Source organism: Elephas maximus, chromosome 21 (assembly GCF_024166365.1).
Source record: "Elephas maximus indicus isolate mEleMax1 chromosome 21, mEleMax1 primary haplotype, whole genome shotgun sequence".
In the NCBI taxonomy this organism is placed as follows: Eukaryota; Metazoa; Chordata; class Mammalia; order Proboscidea; family Elephantidae; genus Elephas; species Elephas maximus.
Genome location: NC_064839.1, coordinates 53896884 through 53916257, shown reverse-complemented (window position 1 = coordinate 53916257; position 19374 = coordinate 53896884). Strand labels below are relative to the sequence as shown.

Sequence of the window (19374 nt, the reverse complement as noted above, 5' to 3'; positions counted from 1 at the left end):
TTCTGAATGCGGACACTTCAAATACCAGAGCTTTTAAAGACTGATAACAATTTACTCTCTAAAACGTGTTACATGTTCAGCTGCGCTCCTCGGTGGCCATGCCGGTCACCGTGCTTTCTTTACAGCACAGGACCATGTCACTGGGTGTCCACGCCCACTGCGAGCTCCGCACGGTGTGGTCCCTCCTGGTGCAGGGCGCAGGGCATAGGCTGTGGCACAGCAGAGGTCCACCGTGCGCACATTTATTGTGTGTCCGCTGCCTTCTCCTGGCAAAAACGGCAACCATCGTGGAAGCAGGGCAGCCGCTCCCTCCCCAGGAACACAGCCTCCCCTCGAGGACACGCCCAGAGGGGCAAGGCTAAGACCGGCAGTCCCCGGGTATCCTCACCCCTCAGCAGGGGTCACCTCTCTGTACCAGTGACAGGGCTGTTTCAGGTGCGGAACCCACTGCGCCCCACCACCTGCCCTCCCTGGGCTGCCCGTGCCCCCCGCGTGCCCCCCCACTGCAGCCTCACTTGGCAGCCCTCGCCTGCTCCAGTGCCCCCTCCAAGCATGGAGGTCTACACAGCTCCCTGGCCCAGGGCGCACCCTGTCCTTCGGCTTCACAGCTAGGCTCTGAATCCGGAGAAGGAAGGTCAACCTCTGGAGCAGTGGGAATTTAAGGGGCTAAAGAGTGAACAGAGCATATTTTTGTACCTTTAACCTGGCCTCTGAATGGTATGGAATTTGATAGTGGTGGAAGAGTGGATAATGGTGGCACAACATCTGGAAGAGAAGTACACAGGGAGGTGTGAGCATTAGGGGTGGTGCCGGCTGGGCCAGTAAGACGCAGAGAAGGCGGAAACATCTTCCTACCTGACCAAGGGAAATGCCAATTACAAGACACATGCTGAAACTAATTCTGCACCTCTAAGACACCCTTACAGACGGGAAAATGCTCATTTCTATTTCCAATTGCCTGAGATTTACATAACAAAACAGAAGCCATAGTACCTAACGCTACAGGGTTACGATACATTTAAAAATGTTGTTAGTCCTGACCGCTGAATAAGGTTTTATCACACTGCCACCTGTTGCAGCTGCTTAGCACACAGTGTTCAAGCTACAGGAGAGGGAGAGCCTTCTGTTCGCACAGGCCTCCCCTGGGCCATTTAGATATCCACTCCAAAGGCAGGATGCATTCTGACATATCTTGCAGAAAAGTGGTAATTTTCCTTACAGAGATGGAAAAATGTCAAAGCTGGTGCCTATGGCATTTGGCCTTATAAACATGCCCGATATTTAAACCAGAGTCTGCTGCAGGTGGGCAGGCTAGAGTTGGTGCCTTTCTGGGTTATTCTTTAAAGTGATGATAGGACTGGTAAGAGGATCTAATGTGCAGCCTCCATACCATCACCACCATCAGCACATGCCGCCCTGTAGGCCTACTCCAGGTGTTCGCAGGCTGGACTACCACCACACGGCCGGGAAACCCAGACACAGGGCTGCTGCGGGCCCCGTCCCAGACAGTTACCTTTCATGAAGAAGCGGCAGGTGGGACGAGGCCTCACCTTCCTGTCACTGGGGTCCTTGACCTCGCCTTCTTCCAGGTCATCATCCTGAAACAGATGAGGAGATTGTGAGAGGGATCATTGGACCACAAGAAGCGCCACCCAGAGGAAGCACTGGGCGGGGCGGGGGGAGGTCTACCAACCGGTACTGGTCTGACCAAACAGGCAAGACAGACAAACCCGGTGAAGGCTGAGATGCCCCACAACATCAGGTCTCAGCACTTATCCATGTACATACATTTCCCGAACCTTAGATTCTTCACCCACAAAATGGGGTGATCCCGGAAGGTCAGCTCAACTGGACTGGACCAAAAGCAAAGAAGTTTCCGGGATAAACTGAATGTTTCAAAGGTCAGCGGAGTAAGGGCGGGGGTTTGGGGACTATGGCTTAAGGGGACTCCTAAGTCAATTGGCAAAATAATTCTATTATGAAAACATTCTGCATCCCACTCTGAAATGTGGCGTCTCGGGTCTTAAATGCTAACAAGCAGCCATCTAAGATGCATCAATTGGTCTCGACTCACCTGGATCAAAGGAGAATGAAGAACACCAAGGTCACACGATAACTATGAGCCCAAAAGACAGAAAGGGCCACAGGAACCAGAGACTTACATCATCCTGAGACCAGAAGAACTAGATGGTGCCCGGCCACAACCAATGACTGCCCTGACAGGGAGCGCAACGGAGAACCCCTGAGAGAGCAGGAGATCAGTGGGATGCAGACCCCAAATTCTCATAAAAAGACCAGACTTAATGGTCTGACTGAGACTAGAGGAATCCCGGCAGTCATGGTCCCCAAACCTTCTGTTGGCCCAGGACAGGAACCATTCCTGAAGACAACTCATCAGACATGGAAGGGACTGGACAATGGGTAGGAGAGAGATGCTGATGAAGAGTGAGCTACTTGTATCAGGTGGACACTTGAGACTGTGTTGGCATCTCCTGTCTGGAGGGGAGATGGGAGGGTAGAGGGTTAGAAACTGGCAAAATTGTCACGAAAGGAGAGACTGGAAGGGCTGACTCATTAGGGGGAGAGTGAGTAGGAGTATGGAGTAAGGTGTATATAAACTTATATGTGACTGACTTGATTTGTAAACGTTCACTTAAAAAAAAAATACTTAAAGCTCAATAAAAATTATTAAAAAAAAAAAAGTGTAAGGGTAGTAAAAACCAAAAAAAAAAAAAAAAAAAAGGGGGGTGATCCCAAAGCTTCCTCACAGACTGAGGCATTAAACAGAGGAAACTAAGGAACAGCAGTCTGTGAAGGACGTGAGGCACTTCACAAGCTGGACTTAAGTGTATTTCTCTTAATTAGCCAGTTTTGGCAAGAAATGCTTATATCTCAGGATTTTAAAACTATTTTTGTACACTTAAACAAAACCACTGAGCAAAAGATTTTAAGTCCCTTAAAATTAAACGCATCACTTCCTCTCATTTAAAAGTCTGGTAGGCAGGAGGAGGGAAGTTTAGCCACCAAGGCCAAGGATTCCACTCCCTGCAGCCAGCTCCAGGTGGCCTCTTCTCTCGCAGAGTTCCCAGCCTCGGCTGTACACACTTTAGAATAAGCCTGGTTCTCACCCCCAGGGATTCTGATTTAAGGGGTGAGGGGTGATTTCCGGGCCAAGATCCAGAAATACTGCTCTGCGCTCCTCAAGCCACGCTCACCCAGGGCCCCAGGACCCGACCGGCAGCAGACAATGTCATGTGGACCCTGCAGTGGACACCTCTCTTTGGACCACCTCCAGCCAAGCGGTACCACTGCCCCCTGCCCCCCAACATCTCTGGCATGTTCTGAGGACACATCGAGCTCCCCATGTCCAGGGTGGACACACTCCTCTCCCCCAACATCTGCCCTTCCACATGGCCCCAGCATAATCTGCCAGCCAGGTGTCCTTCTGGCCTCTCTCCATCTCCAGCATGACCACCCTGGTCCAAGTGCCCACCCAGCCTCCCTGGTGGTGAAGCCTGGTCTCCTCACACTGCCCCTAAATGCTCCAATTTGCCCTCTACAGAGCAAAGTAACCTTTTCGAACCCCACACCTGGCCATTCCCTTCCCTCTCCTCTTCCCCATCACTCCGCTCATCTCGTTCTAGACCACAGCCCCACCCATTCCTGAGGCAGCCTTCCTGACCGGCCCTCCCCCTCTGTAGCATGTGTCATGGCTGCACATGGACATCCTCGCAATGATGACATATGGCCACTGTTGGCCCAACTGGACAGTGTGCTCCACGAGACAGGGAATGTGTCTCCTCACTCAGCGCAAGGGAGAGCAGTGTTGGCCTCACATGGGGCAGTCAGCAATTGCTTGTTGAATGAATAGATGCTGAAATCAAACCCTGGATTTATGATGGCTTAAAATTTTAAAGCTTAAATATTTGCATGACTTCCGCGTTCAAATTACTAGGTTAAGAAGAAACAGTTTATAATGAAAGGAACAGGCTCCTAAGAGGTCTATCCAGAAGGCGCATCTCTCTGAATGTCAAAGCACACGTGCTGCCTGAGTGCTGAGAGTAAGGAAACGCCGCCCTCCTCTGGCCTGGCCGTGAACCTGTGCTCGCTTTTTCCTACTATCCTCACGGCAGTAATCACTTCATGAAAGCCTTAATGTGGTGTTTTATAAAAGCTCAAATCTAAGTTGAGAGCAAATTTTCTTCGTTTCCATAAGAAAAAGCAAAATAAACTCTTCAGAGGTCTGAGCTTATTTAAGTCTCCCTGTTCCACTTGAGAATTTATGCACAAGGCCAGGAGTATGGAAAGTCGTTTTCAGAAATCCGGCTTCCTCTTCAGTGCACTGGGTCAGATTTAAAGAAGTGTTTCTGCAAAGAGGTGATTGTTGGTGCTCCCCATCTACAGACTGGTGAGCAGCCATATTACCATACACGGCAATACCGTGTAAAACCAAAAACCAAACCCAGTGCCGTCGAGTCGATTCCGACTCACAGTGACCCTACGGGACAGAAAAGAACTGCCCCATAGAGTTTCCAAGGAGCGCCTGATGGATTCGAACTGCTGACCCTTTGGTTAGCAGCCGTAGCACTTAACCACTACGCCACCAAGTAGCTACTAGAAATCAGTACTAAACAGACCACAGCGATGCCTGGAGAAGCACACGAGATTAACGGTGACCCCAAAGAACACAAACAGCAGCTACCTACTGGTCTCAGTCATCCAGTTCACTTGCCATCCAGGAGACAGAGGGAACACACTGCACTAAATTTAGGGCTTCCCTTTTAATTAAAATAATAATGCTAATGATAGAACACAGTATCCCGAGTTTTCAATTACATTCGTTTGGCATGATGGCCTTTTAAACGATGGATGATTAAAATAATCTCTTAAATCTTATAGGGAGTTTCATGCAAATACAACTCCAGGAAGGGACTTCTACAGCCAAGCACACATTCTCTGTCATTGAGGACTGTCACATCTAGTTTGTGATGATGGGAATTTTTTGGGGCCTCCCTGCTCCTCACACACGGATGGCCTTCTGGCCACTGGACCCGGATTGGAAATAGCAGATGTCAGAACACAGGAGAGGCCAAATGGGCAGGTCAGAGGCACACTGCTGGGCCTACAGGAAGGATAGAGCTGAGGAACTCTATGCAGATGCCACTCAGGACGGGCGAGAACAAAAGCAACACCTAGCATGGGGGAGTGCCCAGAGTGGGCAACAAAGCACCATCAGACCGTACATTGCTTGATGTAGAGCTACAGCAACCATGCCCTGTTGGTACACCTTTGCTAGCGCTGCCTGGGGTAAACATGCACGCAGATCAGAAGCGCCCAGGTCTATTTCAGTTTTAAGAGCCTTCATACAAACGAGTGTGCACGGGGGGAGCAAGGCTGGGTTCCTATTGTGGCTCTGGTCCATCCGGGCTGCGTTGTGACATGCATCCTCACTCCACCTCTGCTCCATCCTGGCCATGGTGATGTGGAGGCCTGCTCCATCTCTGCACCTTAGTTTCTTCTCTGCAGAATGGAGCACACCTTCCACGCAGGACTGTTGTGGAGCTTAACTGAAATGCTGCCTGCAGAGTACTCACGCACAGTGCCTCACGTAACACAAAAGCAGGAAGTGGTCTGAAAACGAAAACTTATTGTAACAGAAAAGGCCCTCAGAAATAATGCAGCAAAATACAATTAATTCTGAGCAATAATGTAATAGATAATTTGTATTTTCCTGTGCAGGTTTTTATTTTCCTTTTTAAAAAACAATGGATGTGCATTACTTATATAACTGCAAAAAAAAAAAAAATTCTTTCAAAAACTGAAGCCTCAGTAACAAACTCAGATAAGAAAACTGAGTCACCACGTGCCACTGCCAAGTCAAAGGAAATGGACACAGCACACAGAGAATAAGCTGGGGAGAAGCCTGGGTGGAGCCCTGGTCTTGCCATCTGGGACAATCACAAGCTCCCTCGTCTGTAAAATGGGGATAAAAATAGAGGTCTGGTGCCGCTTTTCCAAAGCCCTTGCAGCCAGATGTGTTTTTGGAATTTAGAAACGTTTTGATTTTAGAAAGGCAATACAGTGGAGTAGAAACGACATCCTGTAACTGACAGCACTATTTCTGCAAGGGAATGTGTGCCTGTTCACACTGAGTAGGATAAAGACAAGGTCACAGACAACCCTGTGTCAGTTTAGCTCAGGTCTGCCGCTAGATGAGTTCTCAGGTTTCCTGGATCTTACACCTACATGGACTCTTGTGGTTCAAGACCCACACAGGTGACAGGTGTGAAAGGAGTGACGATCCTACAGTTTGTAACACTTGCGCTTTTTCTCTCCTGAGTGTCAGGGTGGGCTGCTGTGGCCCTGCACCTCAAAAGTGACATGGAGGGAGTGCACAAGTAGCAGTCAGTTAGGCAAGAGCACAGCCCTTTCAGAGAGAAAACTCAGCACCCTAAGGACAGGCTGAGGGAGATCTCCTGGGCTGAATCCAGGCACAAAAGGAACAGGTGAAATTCAACATGAGCAACTAAAAAATGCCACATACGAAGAAAATGCTTCAAACTGTTTTGTAGGAGGTGGGCAGTGAGCTACCAATGGTGGCCAAGGGGGCCTAGGACAACTTACAGAGCTCTGCGCCCACTGTGCCACTGCCTCTGGAAGTCTGCCCAACAGATGGGAGATGTCACCAGTAACAGCAGGATCAAAAGGACATGCAGGCCTATCAAAGGCTGGGGGACCCAGGGACTGTCTCGGGTTCTTTTAACCACACGATAAGGGAGACATAAAAACCAGGACCGAGTCAGGGGCAAAGGAGATGCTGCGCAACCAGTGAGGCGGACGGTCTTCTGTGAAGGCCAATCCCAGAGCAGACCCAAGTATATCAGGGAGCAATCAAACCGCTCCCCAAGCCCCGGGGTGGGGGCGGGGCGGGGGGGAATGGCCATGTGAGAGACTAACCAGAGGCGAAGGAGAAGGAAGGAAGGACCGCCACACAGCAGGTAGTCCAATTCTGGCAAGTTCTGTCTACTCTCCTGAGAGATGGTACAGGTAGAAACAAAAGCCCAGGGGAATCTGGTTCTCTGTGTGACATCCTGGACAGGTGAGAAGCCTCTAAATAGACGCACACAAAGCTTGACCGTCAGTGGAGCCCTTGGCTCCACGCCACAAGGCAGCCCAGCGCTGTGAGAAGCTGGCCCTAGTTGGGTGCAAAGGATCCCATCTGCACCCCAGCAGGGAAAAGGCCCTTGTGGAAAGGCATCTCTGTCTGAGGGATGTTTTGGCAGCACACCAAAAACATGTAAAGGTAATTCAAGGCCTGGATCACACATTTTGTGGCCTAGACAAAATGATTTCAAGGTCTATAATACAAATTGAAGTCACCATCAAGAAAACAGTACTGAGGGGACAGAGAAGTTGGGGACGGTGGGGACAGCCCCATCACTTCACTGGACCCAAAACCGAAAAAGGCAGGACAAGGCCACTTGACAAGAGCAAGTGCTACTAAATTATAAGGATGATGAAGCAAACAGTTTTCTAGACTTTTCCCTGGTCACACCTGGTAATTCACAGGAGCCGGGAAGCCAAAGGAAGGGGACATGCAAGATGATGCGGGAAGGGCCCCGTGGGCTGGGCAGCCTCTCTGCTCGCCACCAGTGAGAGTCCTGCTGGGAACTGACTCCCCAAGGCCTCGGCCCATGTCCATTCTCTGACTTGTAAGCCAAACTGTAAGCTTCTTCCTCATAAAAACATACCAGGTAGATCACCTCTGATAACAGAGCTGCGCTGGAAAGCAATAGGGGAAAAAGTTTTCTGGAATGCGTACTTTCCACTAAAAACCAGAAGCTACTTTCCAGGAATTCCCACTAAGGGAGCTAGGCCAAGGCTGCCCAGAAGCAGGTCCGAGCCCAGGCTGCTGCTGACAAACCCGATGTGCATACTTCCGGCTCACACTCAGAACCAGGGGGAGCGGGGCACAGTACAGCACGCTGACGGTGGCTTCTGAGGGAGCTCGCACTCAGAACCAGGGGGAGCGGGGCACAGCACAGCATGCTGACGGTGGCTTCCGAGGGAGAAGACACAGGAGCGAGTATGTGGTGGGGACAGGGGCAAATACTCCAAAAATGAGACCCACAGAGGATGAGAGGAGTTACCCGTGTGTAGTATCACTAGTGATATTTTCTAGTCAACGTGAAGGCCGCATCAAAACAAACCCAACCAGTAAAGGGAGTGAGAAACAGGCCCTTGGACACTTTTCCAGCTACCAAGTGGCAGACAGAACATTTCTGAAGCTAGCTCATTTTTCATTCTTGGTTTTCAACATTTGCTTTCTAATTACTGTGGTGACGCCCCCCCAGAAGCAATAATTTTCCTCCTTTATCCCACCTCCTTGCTTCTACTGAAGAGGGAATCACAAAATTAGCCCCAAGGAGGGCCCGCTGTTTTCTGGTGTGCAGTGGGTGGCCGCACCAGGCAGCCATTCCCTCCCACCTCACCCCAGGTGTACTTACGTCAATCTCCCCGTCGTCAATTTCCCCATCATCATCCTCTTTTTTTTTCTCCTTCACGGTCTCCATAGGCTCTTTCCCTTTGACATTCTTAGCTCCTGCCTTCTCCTCTGTCTCTGGGGCACCTTCCCCCTTCTCCTCATCGCCCTCGGCCCCTGCCTTCTCGGCCTCATCGTCCTGGGCAGCAGGGACAGGTTCCTCGGGGACCTCCTCGTCATAATCGAGTTCATGCTCGTCCAGCTCCCTAGTGACGGAGGATGCCTCGTCCCTGAGGTCACTGGTCCGGTCCTCCTCCCCCACACCCCCCTCCTCCTCACACGGGGGGCTCGCGGGGCCCCTGCTCAACTCGTTGGCCTCAGAGTCTGGATCCTGAGACTGGGGCTCGCTTGCTGGGCCCTCCTCGTCGGAGTGGTCTTCCTCCCCCTGGCTCAGTCCCCGGGCTGTGTGGTCCTCATCCTCCAAGTCAGATGCCCTCCCCCCAGCTCCGTCCAAATCCTGCTCTGATCCGCTCTCCTTCAAAATGTCATCGTCCGAGAGCCCCCGCTGCTGCTCCTCTTCATCTTCTGGAGAGCATGGACCCCGTTCAGGGCTCTCGGCCACATCCATCGGTACCCACGGCTCTACAAGAGAGGGGTCAGAGAAGCTCAGCAGTCAGCAAAGTAGAAGGCCAGCCCACCCCCTCCTGGCGCATGCTCCTGACCTGACAGGGAGAATCAGGACCTCCACTCTGCTTGGCCCTGTGCAGCACCTCCCAGCTCCGGACCCTGTGCTGCAGACCTGCTGCTGGCTGTGCCACTGGAGAGAAAGACAGGCAGTTAAACCCACACTAGCACCCAAAGACTGAGCTCTACTCAGCTAAGTGTGCATGAGTGCAACCTGGCAGTAGCGTGGCCCAGCGACCCCTTCTCATCACAAATGCAACCTGAACAGCCAACAGAAAAGTGAGCAAAGGACAGCTGCTTGAATTCTTAGAGCAAATTATTTCTGAAACTCAAGAAAATGTGCATTATCCAATGGGGTACCACAACTGAAGGTGTGCATCGGACCATTTTTCTAGAATCATCCTGAGCAGTCTAAGGCCGAGACCTGGGCTGTGGGACATTTCCCTGTACTGAACGCAGGTCTCAGAGCCTGGCTTGATTGCCTCCATCAAAACCACCAGGTGCTCCCTAAGAACAAGATTTCTAGGCCTCACCATGGCACAGCTGCACCTGAGGCTCCAACAGTGCTTATGGGTGTCCAAGCACCTCAACACAAGGGCCAATGTCCAATCTGACGTGCAAAGGAGCTCTGGCCAAAAGCTGTACATTGCTCAAGTGGTGTGCTTATGAATTAGACCAAGGGTGTTGTTATAGAAGACTCCGTTTCTATTCTGACTCATCTTGATTTAATCACAAAGTGAGTATCCTTTGGCTTTCCCATGTACGCGCTCCATGTTTTAAACGTAGATGGATAAGATGGGATGAGAATGTACAACCCCCACCACAGAGCAAGGCAGCTCGTGCTACCGAGGTAGTGTGTGATCACAGAACAGTGCAGGGGCCAACGTGCGCCTGGGTCTTCATTCTGTGAGGCACTGTTTGCGATTGTTATTTAAAATAATGCCCTTCCAGTCATGCTGCCTGGCATCGCAGCAGTACTGGGAAAAGGTTATTCACCCCAGATTAGGATGGGTCTACAGAGAGCCAATCATATCTATACATATACATCTTAAGTCATGCTTTTTAAAGGAGAACCTATGTTCAAAGATGCAAAGTACCCAGAGTTGGCATCTGAACCTACCGTTAAAAAAAAATTTTTTTTTTGCTGTTAATGGAGATTACAGTTGAGCAAATCACTTTATAAAAACTAAATGATTAGTGGCGAGAGTAATCAGGAGTGTGTAGCAAGGTGTATATGGGTTTTTGTGTGAGAGACTGACTTGATTTGTAAACTTTCACTTAAAGCACAATAAAAAAAAAAAAAAAACCTAAATGGTTAGCAACAGTAGAAATTTACAAGCCAACCAATCCATTCTCGGTCAGTTAAAAATGGTTAGGTTTGAAAACGACTCCCTTTCCGGCCTTCTAAAGACACAATCCAGCCCCTCCCAGGGGAAGGAGTTACTAGCGCACCCTGACTTTCACAGGCGCTGCCCGGCCCCTCACCGTACACACTGTTCCCAAAAGCCTAATGCACGCGAGCAAGGATGACAAAAGCTAAGGACAGGGTCCTCTTGCTCAAGCCCCTGCATCCTTTAACTGTTCAGGCCTGAAAGTGTGTGTGGGTTGGTTACAACGGTTAAGTCTGAGGCTAGTGAAAAACTGGCAATCTTTTTCCTCCCATCCTTACTTATTAATATCAGTAAGAGTAACACATAAAACTTTGCACACAACATCCTATACTCATCTTTGCCATAAAGTTTTTGCTACATTGTATATATAATTTCTTCCCCATCAGAGGGCAAGGGCCTTTTCATCTCCCTAGGACTAGCTCAGTCCAGACCCAGGAGGCAGGCCAGGCAGGTACCCAGAAGGCAGGCAGCAAATGCTAACTGGTTACAGCCTTTTATACCCTTACTCAAAACCTAACAAATTCTGATTCTCACATTTTATAGTCTAATGGCAACCTGGGAAACGAAGTTACCTCTCAAATCAATAAAATGCTATGCAAATTCAATGTGTCCTAGCTAGTTGTAAATCACATCCTTGATACTCTGCAGAAAGCACCTGTCAAGCCTGCAACATACTGTCCTCTGATCAGAGCAGGCTCTGCACAAACTCCATAGTCTCATGACAGGCTTTTCTGGGGCCCAGGGCAAACTGGGGTGTACTTTGGTTTCTGAGTCATGACTGGGTCCGGCCAAATTCCTTTTTATATTTTGGAAACTTGAAACTAAATCTTAATAAAAAACAAAAGAGTATTCAACTTCAAATATCTGAACTAAGGCAGGAAGCAGGGAAGCAGACAGTGGGAAGTTTATCTGCAAACAAGCTGCTTTCTTTATAGGACCCATAGGACAGGGCAGACAGCTTGGGCTTGTGAGCTAGAACTTAGTCTACTGCTTCCTAGCTTTAGGATCTTGGACAGGTTATGTAACCTCACAGACCTCAGTGTCTTCATCTGAAACGTGAGGACGACATTATCTATCTCATGAGGTGGTTACGATGAGATGAGGTGAGCCTCTGATAATGGGGTTGGCATATCAGTGCTCCCCATGTTCTCATTTAAATGAAGAAACGTAAAGGTGAATAATGGTAACCAACTTATAATAACCACACTCCCGTGGAATTCAGTGCAAGTCTCCGGGAGGACTAAGGAGAAATTCATTCACAGTTTCATTCGACAAATACTCGAGAACCTATGTAATGCAAGACCCTATTATTAAAACCATTTCTGTAACACAACCACCAGCTGTCATGGTTTGCTGAGACACTATTCTGTGCCAGGCACGTGACTTATCCCCTCACCTCATTTGTAATCCTCACATCATATGTTGTTCTCATTTCATAGATCAGGAAACCAAGGCCACAAAGCAAGGGAGTGGACATGCTGGGATGGCACAGAGCACTGCTCCGAAAGCTAAGACTCAGCCATGGTGCCCACAGTAAGTATGCCGAAGTAGCCAAATCCCCACTTTAAACCAGTGTTTTCAGAAAAAGATGTGACCCAAGCTCCAAACTCACCTTCTAAGTTCTTTTTGGGAAGAGAGCCTATGCATAAGTGAGGGCCATCTTCTATTAAGCTAGTAGATTTTGCCCGTTTTTCTTTCCTTGCCAAGTTTTGCGCTGCTCCATCTATACTCCTACCTCAGCTCTACGGGACCCAAACATGCACACTTTCATCTAGATGGAAAAGCCACCACATGCTCTGGACAGACTACCAGGCAAATAATAGGGATGGTCATATGCTTTTTATTTTAAACTCGTCAGAAGTCTGAAACGTGGGCCCCTAAATCAAACATGAATTCAATAAAAGAGACTCCCAAAAGAGCCCATCTTTAGACGTCCACTAAAACCACAGGAAGTGCCGAGGCGGGTGCCCTGTGGAATGTAAAGTTAACTGTGAGAAGGGCTGACGGGGCCACACACTCTGCACAGTCTGATCATGGAAACGATTCCAACACACCCACGCCGAGGATGCGGTTAGCTTCCCCAACCCTCCAGAGCGTTTTCCAGTGCTCACGGCACCAGAGCAAAAGGGTCTCGAAAGAACCCACTACCCTCAGAGGGCAGCCTCATTCTTCATGTCTTGATACTTAATCTTTTGGGGATCACAGATCCCTGACAATCCTGTAAAGGGTATGGTTCGTCTTCCTAAAAAAACCTGGACACACACCATTTTACCTCACACTTTTGGAGTTCGAAAACCTCCTGAGGTCTACCCTTGGTTCCCAGGTTAAGAACTCTTGCCCTAAGTATATTGTTTATTATTCCATTAAGTATCCATACTTAACACACTGTAATGCCACTGCTTGTTTGCCCCCACATCCCCCTCCGTGAAGTGGCTGAGTGGGAGGACTCTGACTCCCCTCCGTGTTCCCTGAGCCTAGCAAAGGCACTGGCACTTAGTAGCAGAGCTACCATGTAATTTATTGTGTAAACAGGATATTTTGAGACTGAAAGGGGACAGTATCAACAATTACTACAGGTGTAAAGAGGGGCTGTCCTTTGCACATTGGCACATAGTCACCCCTTAGGAGACCCTGAAAAGTTTACCAAAGAAAAGAGTGTTGTCTTTCCCTAGGAAACCAACTGGACTTCAAAACTTGAGGCTACATACTGCTGAACACCTTTCAGATGCCAACAAATCTACCTGTTTATCATAAGCAACCTGGGTTACCCACGTGGAACAGATGAGAAGGAATGTCCCTGGGAATGAGAAGATGTCTTGAGTTCCAAGTCCTGCTCTGGGCAGGTTAACTGTCTCTCTGGGTGTCAATGTCCTGTTTTGAGATTAATTTAATTTGGCAAATAGCTCAGTGCAGACTCTAGGTTGGGGTGTTGGGAAGAGAAATACACTGCCTATTAATGTGGCTTATGAGATGGGGCCCCCTGGACAAGTCTTAACTGATATGTTGGGGTGCTAGGAAGAGAAATGCAGAGCCCATTAAGCGTGCCTGATGAAATGGGGTTATCCGAACAAGTCTTAACCGATATGTAGGGGTGCAAGAAAGTGAAATATGCGGCCTATTAGGTGCAGTCAATGAAATGGGGTCCTTTGGACAAGTGTTACCTAACTCCCACAATCACAATTTCTGCTTAGTTTGCTCTTCTGACACAACCACCGTGAATTGTGGGCTCACGGCATGGTTTGGAGCTAAACCTTCTTCTTTTTTTTTTTTTAATCTTTATTGTGCTTTAAGTGAAAGTTTACAAATCAAGTCAGTCTCTCACACAAAAACTTATATACACCTTGCTACATACTCCCAATTGCTCCTCCCAGTGAGAGAGCCCGCTCCCTCCCTCCACTCTCTTTTCATGTCCATTCTGCCAGCTTCTAACCCCCTCCACCCTCTCATCTCCCCTCCAGACAGGTGATGCCAACACAGTCTCAAGTGTTCACCTGATCCAAGAAGCTCACTCCTCATCAGCAAACCTCTCCATCCCATTGTCCAGTCCAATCCCTGTCTGAAGAGTTGGCTTTGGGAATGGTTCCCTGTCCTGGGCCAACAAAAGGTCTGGGGGCCATGACCACCGGGGTCCTTCTAGTCTCAGTCAGATCATTAAGTCTGGTCTTTTTACGAGAATTTGGCGTCTGCATCCCACTGCTCTCCTGCTCCCTCAGGGGTTCCATTGTGTTCCCTGTCAGGACAGTCATTGGTTGTAGCCGGGAACCAGCTAAACCTTCAGACTTTTGATCCACAAGATTGTGAACCTGCCCAGAGAGCAGGTGACATGTGCCACCCTATAGTGTCTCCATTCGGCAGGCAGTGCTGGATGAATGTTTGGTGAATAAATGCATAAATGACAAAATCTCGTTACTTAAGAAAGTACCTGTTGCGCATCAGGGAAAAAAAAATTTAAAGAGTTGCCTAATTTTGAAAAGAATACACCAAAAATCAGTCACAGAAAGGGAGTGGTCTCCTTTCCAAGCAGTCGCCCTGGAAGGCCACACACCGCTTCCTACGGCGCTGCTAAAGCACAGAGCACGCGGGAACTTCTCTTTCAGAGTGATCTTCAGACCTGCAGATCGCTCTCCTGGCTCTCTCTGGTAGCAGCAAATTTTCCTCCTCAAGGTGGGTTAGTTTCAGAAATAGTCAGAAGTCATTCAGAGCCTGGTCTGGAGAATGAGGTGAGTTACCAAGCCAGGTAAGACAAGTTTTGGTCAAACATGTAGTATGACTATTAAATATGACTGATTTTCTCACATGGCTTACATATTCATTACCGTAACAGGAGTGCTAAAGACGTACTGGCAAAGAAACATCAATGAAACAGAAACATAACCTTTTGGGACAACTGTTTTTAACAACGCAGTGTCTACCTGGATACTTAAGTTCTGGTTTGTCTAGATAAAATTCAGGTTCATAACTTTACAGACTTGTAACACCAAAACGAAAGACTGACTCCTCTATAGTTGACAATGATAGCATCACCCAAATTTACTAAATTTGACCACCAGAAGAAAAAATAAGGAAACACCTTGATATCATTTGTAGCTGTGATAAGTCAAAACCCCTTCCAACACGAGCACAGCCAGAACTTACCTGTATGCTCTCTGGAATGACTCCACAAAGCTTTCTTCAGCTGTCTGAGCATTTCCCCTAACACTGGAAAGTAGTTTCAGCTTTTGGGACCTGGTTGGACTCTACTCAAACGCTCAGACTGTAATGTAATCAGGCAGAGACTCCCCTCCCAGGGCGTGAAGTTGGAATCTCCCTCAGTCCAGGCTCACCTGGGAATCCCGACCACTGCCTCAGGAAGGGACCATTCCACAGGCAGTATGACAGAGGTGAGTCCTAAAGGAGGAATGAGGAACCATTGATACACCCCAAACTGAAGTTCAGATGTCATAGTCCCTTCTTCCATTTCCCTCAAGTGGAGCTGAGGACTGGTTTAGTCTTGCAAATGAGTTTGTTAAAAAAAAGTTCACTTAACATAATCAACCATTCTGCCCAGCAAACTCAGCTGTCACAAAGTAACCAGGAAAACTTAAGGTTTTCGCAGGAGCAAGACTAGTTAAGTCTTAAAGTCTTAGGTTCTTCCAGCATCATAGTTGCAGTTAGTTTATTCTAGGGGCCCAGAATCCTTTGGGGTCCTAAATCAAAGAGACAAGTACATTACTATTTCTAAGACGCTGGAGAGCATCTCGGGCACAGCAAATACGTCCAACCTGTGCACACTTTCGAGGCGAGGGAGCAAGTTCCAGGTGGCTCCAAAGAGCTCAAAGATCCCCCAAAGAGCCATCAACACTTGGGGCCGGCCTAGTCCGGAGGACAAATCCGCATGCCTCTCACCCTCCCTTTGTGGACGGCAAACATGTGCCACGCGAATGCCCGGATGAGAACTGACAGCTTCAGGAAAATAAACTCCACCCGGGGCGCGAGGGCAGCTCGCGAGGAGTCCAGACTCTGAGGGGTTCCAGGGCTCCCGCGGGCCGGGACTCGCCGCGGACGGAACGCGGAATCGTGCCTGTCTCAGTATCCCCCTTCCCGGGGGCCCAGAAGCCACGCTTCGGTCAGCTGCCCCCACGGCCGGAGCGCGCAGCCTGGGGCGCTCCACGGAAGCGACGGCGGCGAAGGGTTCCCTGGCCTCGGCTCCCGCCACCGCCGCCACGCTCCTGCCTGCCGCCGCCGCCGCCGAGGCGACCTCCTCCTCCCCCCGCCGGCGCCGCCAGCCCGGCCTCCTAGCCGCCCGCTCGGGCCTCGCTCACCTCAGCGCGAGCGCCGAGAGCGGGCCACTGCTCCGCTGGAGTTGGGACGGCGCGGAGTAGACGTCCCTCTGCCCTTCCGCTCCTCAGACGCTCCGGCTTCAAGCGCGACGCGGGCGGAACAAACGGGCTCCACTACCCGCGGGGGCCGGCCATTGTACGACGTCATCAGGCCGCGACGGTCGTCCTGGGGCAGGCGGGCTTCCCTCGCTTGTTCTTCCCTGCTCCCTCTTCCTTCCGGCCTCCGCGCGGCCCCGCCCCCCGGCCCGCGCCCACCCGATCACCGTCGCGGCGCAGGCGCCGTCAAGACGCCCCGCCCCCCGGGGCGGGGCCCTGAGCCCGCGCTCTTGACGGGGCCGCCTGAGAACGCCTGCGTATAGGGTTTAACGCTCCCGCGAGCGCTGTCATGTGACGCGCCCTGTCAGGTGACGAGTGCGCCGCGGCTTTCCAGGAGGAAGCAGGCGATCCCCGGTTCGCCGCCTCGCAGTTTTGCTGGCTGACGCCTTCGGAAGAAAACATCTTATTCTAAATATCAAAGCGGAAACACGTTAATCTATCTTCCTCGGATGAAATATTTTCTCGCCTTATCAAATGTAACCAGCTTTAACATTTCACCTTTTGCCGGTCAGAAGACGTTGAATGGAGACTCAGGGCATTTTTTACTGATGACGAACTTTTCACAGACTCTCAGGGTTGACCATCATCACTGCCATCTGCAGAACAGCCAGGCGGGCAAGATGTCCATTTCAAAGATGAGTAACCTGAGGCTTGGAGCAGCCCCGCCCGCCCAGAAGCTAATTGAGAACTGAGCAGACAGTGACTGCGCACCGGTCACCATCCTGCATCCAGTTACCGTCCTGCAGGCGCCGCCGCGATGCCCCAGCCCAGGGAGGGAGCGCCAGGCAGGCAGCGCAGCTTCGGGGGCGTGTATGTCGGAGTTGCAGTTCCCCCATGTACTGCAGTGTGGCCTTGAGACAGTCACTCAGCGTATCTAGCCTCCGTTTTCTTATCGGTAAATTGGGGATATTAAGAATGTGGTTGTGGATGAGTGCGGATAAGGGGAAGGCAGGATGAATGAGCCCCCCAGTCCCAACTCACACCTTCTTCAAAAGTGGTGCCTTCTCAGAAAGATTAGTCCAAAGGACTAAGGGACTGCAACTACCATGGCCTCCACCAGACGGAGTCCGGTACAACTAGATGGTGCTGGGCTACCACCGCTGACTGCTCTGACAGGGACCACAACAGAGGGTCCTTGACAGAGATGGAGAAAAATGTAGAACAAAATTCTAACTCACAAAAAAGACCAGACTTACTGGCTTGACAGAGACTGGAGAAACCTGAGTGTGTGGCCCCCTGACACCGTTTTAGCTCAGTAATGAAGCTGCTCCTGAGGTTCACTCTTAAGGCGAAGATTAGACAGACCCCTAAGATAAAACAAGACTAAAGGGGCATACTAGCCCAGGGGCAAGGACTAGAAGGCCAGAGGAGACAGGAAAGCTGGTAATAGGGAACCCAAGGTTGAGAGGGGAGAGTGTTGATGTGTGGTGGGGCTGTTAACCAGTATCATAAAACAATGTGTACGAAGTGTTTAATGAGAAACTAGTTTGTCCTGTAAACTTTCATTTAAAGTACAATTTTTAAAAAATGGTGCCTTCTTAACTATTATTTGAGGTCTTCTGTTGACTCAATGCAGGTGTTTAAAAAAAAAAAAAAAAGGCAAAATGGAAGCAGGAGAGTGAGACCTGAGAGGAGGCTGGCAGAAAAGGGAGGGGGCAGAGGTAGTGCTTCTTTAAAGAGCTCTTTCCCTGGCTCCTCCTGAGCAAACCCGTGGCTCCACCTGGGAAACCCTTAATTAGTAGTGCTCAAACATGGCAGTGAAGTCTTTTAAAAAATGAACATTTCAGTTGCCTCTTGAAGGATGAAGAGGGTGACTGGTTGGAGTAGGAAGGGGGAGCATTCCAGACAGAGGGAATGGCTTTGGCAGGGCTCAACAAGGGTCTTCAGAAGAGTTGGAGTTGAATGGGGAGGGTGATCAGGGAGAGAGACTGGACAAAGTTGGAAATCTGCTCTGCTTGCTCTGGGAGCGACAATCTGGGGTAACCACGGCCCTGTGCTTAGAAGGGGCTATGCTTGGTTTAGTGCCTGCTGCCACCATCTTAACATTCTTAGTTTGTGAACAAGGTGCCCTCCATTTCAGTTTTACACCAGATCCTGTAAACTATGTAACCGGTCCTGGGGTTGACTAAGGGTTTTGAGGTGTGGAGCAGAGCAGGCCTCTCCTCACCCCATCTTCCTCCTCCAGTGGAAGGACTCTTCATTGGGGTTCTTGTGAGCCCACCGCCATTCGTTCCACACATGTATATGTCTGGCCATAGTGACGTTAAGTGTACTCATAGATGTTTGCCTCATGTTCCCTGAATGAATGTGTGAGGGAATAAATGAAGACATTAAATACAGAGTTACAGTATGACAACGCAGCAATTCCACTCCTGGGTATCTACCTGCGAGAATTGAAAACACACGTCCATGCAAAGACTTGTACGTGAATGTTCGTAGCAGCACCATTCACAGTAGCCATAAAGTGGAAACAACCTGGGCGTCCATCAGTAGATGGATGGATACACACAACGTGGTATATCCACACGATAGGATATTATTCGGCTGTAAAAAGGAATGATGCCTTGATGTATGCTATGACATGGATGAGGGCATTTTGAGGGGGAGGAGGAATGATGGGATCTAGAAAGCAGGCTTTTAAATATTTAGTAAAAATTTACTTGAACTTAAAAATATTTGGAGGATGGGTGTGGGAGGGGTGGTGTGGGAGACAGCAGAATCTTCCTTTTCCGGGGGAAAAGGTCGATACACGTTTTCAAAACTCAGAATGTCAAGAAATAACCGTATGAATATTTTATTAGAAATGAGGAAAAGGCCAGAGGACAGAACTCAAAGAGTTGAAACAGTTGCCCCTTGGGAATGAGAAATGGGGGTGAAAAGGGACGTTTAAAAGATTTTATTT

General features: G+C 49.6%; 1 protein-coding gene across 8 annotated transcripts in view; it reads right to left on the bottom strand.

Annotated features, from left to right (window-relative positions):
- The window catches only part of ZC3H18 (zinc finger CCCH-type containing 18), a 52460-nt gene extending 35902 nt beyond the window's left edge, over positions 1-16558 (bottom strand). For 3 of the 8 annotated variants that reach the window (XM_049864017.1, XM_049864021.1, XM_049864020.1), the window contains exons 1-5: positions 16359-16558; positions 9205-9299; positions 8508-9124; positions 1514-1598; positions 697-765 (exon numbers count right to left, since the gene is read on the bottom strand). In XM_049864017.1, the coding sequence (XP_049719974.1) occupies positions 697-765; positions 1514-1598; positions 8508-9110 (757 nt within the window). In that variant the 5' untranslated portion in view covers positions 9111-9124; positions 9205-9299; positions 16359-16558. The other 5 variants (XM_049864018.1, XM_049864023.1, XM_049864019.1 and 2 more) reach the window with 5 other exon arrangements.
- Between the last annotated feature and the right edge of the window lie 2816 nt (positions 16559-19374).